The sequence below is a fragment of the Rhinatrema bivittatum genome, chromosome 1 (assembly GCF_901001135.1).
Source record: "Rhinatrema bivittatum chromosome 1, aRhiBiv1.1, whole genome shotgun sequence".
NCBI lineage: Eukaryota > Metazoa > Chordata > Amphibia > Gymnophiona > Rhinatrematidae > Rhinatrema > Rhinatrema bivittatum.
Window position 1 is genome coordinate 333,117,593 of NC_042615.1, and position 6,943 is coordinate 333,124,535.

General features: G+C 42.9%; 1 protein-coding gene across 1 annotated transcript in view; it reads left to right on the plus strand.

Annotated features, from left to right (window-relative positions):
- The window catches only part of AMTN (amelotin), a 35,847-nt gene extending 32,453 nt beyond the window's left edge, over nucleotides 1–3,394 (plus strand). The window contains exons 10-11 of the mRNA XM_029598159.1: nucleotides 63–89; nucleotides 1,845–3,394. Of these exons, the coding sequence (XP_029454019.1) occupies nucleotides 63–89; nucleotides 1,845–2,414 (597 nt within the window). The 3' untranslated portion in view covers nucleotides 2,415–3,394. The remainder of the gene's footprint in view (nucleotides 1–62; nucleotides 90–1,844) is intronic.
- Nucleotides 3,395–6,943: the final 3,549 nt, after the last annotated feature.

Sequence of the window (6,943 nt, forward strand, 5' to 3'; positions counted from 1 at the left end):
CATTACATTTATTCATTCTCTGGCATTGCATTTTTACCAGCTCATGTTTTGTCTTCCTCTAGGGTATGGCAGTGAGCTCTGAAGAAATGGTAAATACCTTAATTACCTCTCTGCAAAAAAAGTATTTCTATTACACTGTAGTGCTACAGTACATGTGTACACTACAGTAAAGAACAAGCAGGGAGAATTTGATATTCAAATTTTTTTATGCTCCTATTGTCAAATATCGGATGGTCCCTACAACTTGCTGTGATATTCTTCTAGGAAGAATATTCTCTTCCAATACAAATAAAGATACCAATGTGTCATGGGGATCAGTGATACAAGTACATAATTCACAAAGGGGCGGATTTTAAGAGCCCTGCTCGCCTAAATCCGCCCAAAACCGGGCGGATTTAGGCGAGCAGGGCCCTGCGCGCCGGGAAGCCTATTTTACATAGGCCTACCGGCGCGCGCAGAGCCCCGGGACTCGCGTAAGTCCCGGGGTTCTCCGAGGGGGGCGTGTCGGGGGCGTGCCGGGGGCGGTCCCGGTCATCGCGGCGTTTTCGGGGCGTGTCGGCAGCGTTTTGGGGGCGGGTACGGGGGCATGGCTACGGCCCGGGGCGGTCCGGGGGCGTGGCCGCGCCCTCCGTACCCGCCCCCAGGTCGCGGCCCGGTGCGCAGGAGGCCCGCTGGCGCGCGGGGATTTACGCCTCCCTCTGGGAGGCGTAAATCCCCCAACAAAGGTAAGGGGGGGGTGTAGACAGGGCCGGGCGGGCGGGTTAGGTAGAGGAAGGGAGGGGAAGGTGAGGGGAGGGCGTTAGAGGATTCCCTCCGAGGCCGCTCCGATTTCGGAGCGGCCTTGGAGGGAACGGGGGTAGGCTGCGCGGCTCGGCGCGCGCCGGCTATACAAAATCCATAGCCTTGCGCGCGCCGATCCAGGTTTTTAGCAGATACGCGCGGCTCCGCGCATATCTACTAAAATCCAGCGTACTTTTGTTTGCGCCTGGAGCGCAAACAAAAGTAGGCTATTCGCGCTCCTTTTAAAATCCGCCCCAAAGGTCATAAGCATGCTTTTTTTTTTTTTAAAACAGGCATCCTTCTTTGACTGTCCTAGGAGACACGTTTTTGTTTTTTTTTTTTTCAAAGAAATAAAGGCCGAACAAGTTATAGGTAATACCTCTTCACTTGACTCACAATACATGTGTGACTAGCTGTGAAGACTTACACTACCTTCATTAGATCCAAGTGAAAATGAAAATATATCACAGACTGAAGCATTTTTCTTTGATCAAGCCTTTGCCAAATTAATTTTAATCTATTGATACAGTATCTGCTGAGCTTTTGTCTTCAGTTCTATTTTGCTAGACCTCGTTATGGCCTTTTAGACCTTGTTATTTTTAATGAATGTATTTTTGGGGGGCAGAGTGGGTTCTTTAGTTACCGGTACATTTTTTTAAAATATTGTTTTTATGTTTGATGTCTGTAAACTGCTGAGAACGGGTTCTGATCAGCAGACTATAAATTATTTTAAATAAATAAATCTACAACTTGTTCATTGACCTTTATGTCTATGTATCCAAGTGGGTAAGCATGGCAATCACACTGCTTTTTCCTTTACATTCTTTAAATTCTACACACATTTTACTTTCCCTGCCTTGCTGTGGCATGATCTTTTTTTCATATCCTACTAAGCTGCATCTTATGCCTTTGTTTGATATTTTGCAACATTTATGCATTTCTACAAGAAAATCAATCTATCTCAAAGGGCCTGCAAAATATGCCCATTGTGCGCAGAGTAATATTTTACAGAGCTGCTTGTTTGGTTGCTTGTTACTAACTGTTTGTTATTCCTTCTCACGCAGGAAATTACACCACAGATCTTTGCTGGAGTACTTATGCCACCTTTTGCTCCTGGACTGTTTCCTATAGGTCAAACAGGGGTTAATATAGATGGACAAGATGCAGTTATTTCAGTGGGTATAGATGGAGATACCCCAGCTGGCCAAACAGGAGCAAATACTGCTGTTCTTGGCACTGCAGCTAGTCCAGTGCCTGATGGTACTCTGATTCACGAGCAAGAAATGTTTGGTGTCACAGTTCCTGCTGGAGTCAGAAAAAGTGTGACCGAAGGAAACATTATTGGAGCAGGAAATGGTGACAGGTTTCCTCCCTACACAACACCCCCTACTGACAGCGTGACAGATGTCATTTTTGTTGAACCTACTGCCTTAGCTGAAATGTCCCTTAATGAGCCTAAAAAAGTACCTTTCTCTGAACTAAATGTGCCACTAGCTCCAAGAAATGGTAAGTTTATCAACTCTAATATGTCACAAGGCCGAAAACTCAATGCTCCAGTGAGGGGAGATGACCACCTACCATTGAAAGCAATAGCTGGAAAATTTTTAAGATTTCATAAGAAGAGACAGGCCTGAACTGCTTCATCAACCAGCGATCATGTAACAGTTTAATACGTATTAGATACATCTGAAACCTAGTTACTTCTTTCAGATGCAAGTGTGTTAGAATAATAGTGAGCAGGAGGCTGATGTGATGATACCAACAGTGTTGGAAAACGTTTTAAATATCTGTCTCATGCACTTACCAAAATGGTGGTAGTGACGCTTCCTACTGGCTTAACAAATAGTCTTCAGATATACTCCGAATTAAAGGACAGTATTTTATATTGTAGACACCCCAGAATTAAAAGGATGTAGCAAATATTGAGACTGTAAAAATATCAGCGATACATTTGTGCAGCATAGGTGAACTTTGGGGCCAATGTACTAAAATATATTAAAGCTAATGCAGTGTTTACACACATTAACGTACATTAATACTGTGTTTATGCCTTGATACACTTGTCCCTAAATGCAGAATCAATGGGGCGTGACATGATAAAATATTAATAAGCTATATCCACATGCAAATTAATGGAAACACCTTGCTAATTTGTGGGGATGTGAATTTGTTTTACCCAAATCAGTAAAAGAGGAAGAATGAGGCCATTTTGGTTCATTATGAATGGAATGAACTGCAAATGGCCTCTTATGAAAGTACCTGTCACTTTGGCACCACTCAGGAAGACTTGCACTACCATTTTTAAAGAGCACCAGATGGGGCAGTATCAACTGGGCACACTCCTCCCCTTTTGAACCATCAGACCAGCAGGGAACAGGCAAGTGGAGGCCAGGGATGTTCCCAGCCACTGGCCTCACTGTTTTCTTTAAGATGATATGGGCGGGGTCAAAGGAACCCAGCCAGGACCTGGCTGGGATCAGGCCTGGACCTATTTTATTGCAGGGAGGAGGACTGAAGGAACTAGAAGGGCCCTGGCTGGGCCTGGCCCATGCCTCAGGGCTTCTGTTAGGGCAGGGCCTCTCGGCGGCCCTGTTTCAATTTTCAATTTTTTTGTTTCAGGGTGGGAAGGGGGAAGGATTGGCCGTTTAATGTTTTCATTCAGTTTGGGAAATGAACCATATCTGAAATGAAAAAAAGGCACCTAAACACATTTTTTTTGGATGCACACCCCTACTAATTTTTAAAGGTGAAAATTTTCACACTATGCTTTTTGGGTCAAGGTCCATGTGTACTTTTTATCTACATACCTTACCCCAAATTTCAAAGTGAAAGTATACACATACATTCATTTTGAAACTTGTACCCATGGACATTTGCTCCTACTTTTTATGTGGGTGTTTTTTTCATTAAAATTAACATGTGGAGCCAGCCCAATGGCTCAATTGCAGAACTGCGTGCTGCCATGCAGAGAGTCCCAAGTTCAATTCCTGTATCAGGCACTTTGCATCCCGGTTTGAGAACAGAATGGCGCGGAGATAGCGTTCACATCCCCTGGAACGGAGGGGGCGCATGGTCAATGTTAAGGATTTCACAAGGTGGCCGAATTTAGAACCTATGATACAGAGTTCTAGAAGAAGCTCCAATGCATCGCTCCTAGCATCAGGACTATTGCTACAATGACCAGACTACAAACAGTTGGAGGGTGGGTGTAATAGGGGGAAAATCCCCAGGTACTTGTTAATGAAGGCACATGGTGCCAGAGTCCCAGCCCTGGATCTGACTGAGCTGGAAGAAACAGCTGAAAGGAAGAATTAGTAGGCCAAAAATGCACTCAACACACATTATTTCCTCCCCTGAACAAAACACAAATCTCTTAATGCAGCTAAAATTGCACACATTTTCAATTGGATGATTTATGCAAGTAAAACATTTTTTACCTGTGTAAATGAATTTGAAAATTGTCTTCAAAATGGGATAACGTAAATCATGTTAATAGGAATCGTGTTAACCCATCGGTTACGCAAAAATACTTACCTATGCTTGAGGTGTATCTATGTTTTTGCATCAGCCTCTGAGAGCTAATGGAAGGCCCAGTGAGGGCTGCAGTATGTCCCCCATACACACAAAAGTAAAAGCCCCTCCTATTCTAGCAGTTAAAACGAGGCCCTTCCCTGGCCTACCCCATCCCTACAATTAATTTTGATGGATGCAAGAGGGAAGATAGCTCCATCTTTTCTCGCTGGACCAAAATCCAAAATAACATCAGATGACTTCATGGAGTCTTCTGCTGCCACACATTATCTATCACAAAACACCAGGTTTCACACCTACACTGGGTGTTAAATGTGGTGTTTAGTGATAGATAAGCCCATGTTAAAAAACAGCTATTAACATACAATTTTAACACAGTTTAGTACACTGGCCCCTTTATCTCTGCATCAGCTCCAATATTGTTTTGTTTAATAATCTGTCAGAGTGAAATAAATGCATCTGGGTATATATGTTTACATTTTATAGTGCCACGCTACATGCAAATATAAGGCAGCTGAAAAGTATTCTTTTGTGTGCGCGTGTGTGTGTATTAATAAAGTTTTCAAGACAAAGCATATGTTTTCTGTTGTCTTCCAATTATTTACTTTCTTTGGTACAATCAGTAGGTACTTGGTTAACTGACTGTTCTAACTTCCCCCCATTAATTTTTCTAAAGTGCAATTATAGTACAAGAACCAGAGGAAACACTTCTACAGTGACTTGTCTTTGAAATACATTTACTAGACCTCCCATTCCTCTCCTTTATGGAAAAGTAAATAGGCACAGCTCGAGTATTGTCCCATGTGCATAATTAAAATTCCCTTCAATTCTTAGGCTAGTCCAGTAATAATAAATGTGGTTGTGTAATATTTCATTTTGCTTAATTAGTAGTTCTGTGAACACAAGACAAGTTCACAAAATGTCCTTTGTACATATTTGCCAAAGTCTATGAAACTTTCCAAATGTAGTCCCAAATATCTGAAGGAAAACACTAAAGAAAATCCATAACTAATTATGTTACTATTACTATACCAGCGTTATTACTATACTGTTACTATGATACTCTATTTAATGAAACATAGAAACATATAAATTATTTTATTTTTATTTATTTATTTAAGGTTTTTATATACCGGCAATCATGAGAACATATCTTGCTGGTTTACATGAAACGGGGGTGCATTAAATACATCAAACTAGAACTGAGGTGACCGAAGGTACAGTTACAATTAACAAGGGTAGCAAAACTTGGTGAAGAGGAAGAAATAGGAAAGAATAAATGGTTAAACGATATAAAAGTCAAATTACAGGTTATGTACAAATGGCATGATTAATGCCATTTGTACATAATTACAGCAGAAAAGAAAAATGATTAATGTAATTAATCATTTAAAAATTTAAGAAAAGAAAAATGATTAATGCAATTTGTACATAATTACAGCAGAAAAGTCCACCCAGTCTGCCCAGCAAGCTTATGGTAGTAATTACTGCCCCATACAAGTAACCTTTATAATTATCAGTATCCCAGACTGTCAAAGTCAGGGCCCTTCTGCTATCTGAAGGTCTGTATCATATTTCCCCTGCACCTCCTCTGCTCCAGGGTATTCATACTAGGTCCTTCAACCTCTCCTTGTTGGTGTTTGAGGTAGTTGTGGGTGGATCCTTGGGCCGGTAGCAGATGACCACGCCCCCGGGGGAAGATCCCGAGAGGGACCACGGGTCAGGCTCAGAGTATGGAGACAGACAACACACTAGTTCTTTTATTAAACAGTATATTGAACCACCAGAGGTAGCAGTAGTGAGCTGGAAGTGTCCGGCAGGGCTGCAGTCCCTCAGGTACTGGAACAGCGATCCTCGATAACTGAGCTGTAGAGAAACTGAATATAGTGAGTAGGCAGAGTATGCAGAGTTCAGGAACAGAACCTTGATGGTAACACTCACACAATAGTCTCTAGAAATAGTTCAGGTGTTGAAATGAGTTAGGCCCTCGAGGAGCGAGTACCTGGTTCCAGGGAAAGCTCTGAGAGAGAGATGGTAACTCACGGGTGTAGTAGGCAGCGATGACTTCCAGGCAGAATAAGTATTTGTTCAGTTCGGAGTTAACAGTCTGTTTGGGATTAGCAATCTGTTGTTATTTAGGGGAGTTGTGGGTGGATCCCTGGACTGGTGGAAGAGGACCACGCCCCTGGGGGAAGATCCCGAGAGGGACTACAGGTCAGGCTCAGAGTATGGAGACAGACACACACTAGTACTTTTATTAGACAGTATACTGAATCACCAGAGGTGGCAGTAGTGAGCTGGAATGCCCGGCTGGGCTGTAGTCCCTCAGATACTGGAACAGCAATCCCTGGAGGCTGAGCTGTAGAGAAACTGAAATATAGTGAGTAGACAGGTTATGCAGAGTTCATGTACTGAACCAGATGGTAACACTCACACAATGTCTCATAGAAGCCCAGGAGCTGGAATGTATAGGCCCTCGAGGAGCGAGTACCTGGTTCCAGGGAAAGCTCTAAAAGAGCGATGGTAACTCACTGATGTAGTTGGCAGTGATGACTTCCAGGCAGAAGAGAGTACCGAGTAAGTCTGGGAACGAGGGCCCTCGAGGAGCAAGTACCGGTTCCAAACTGTCCGC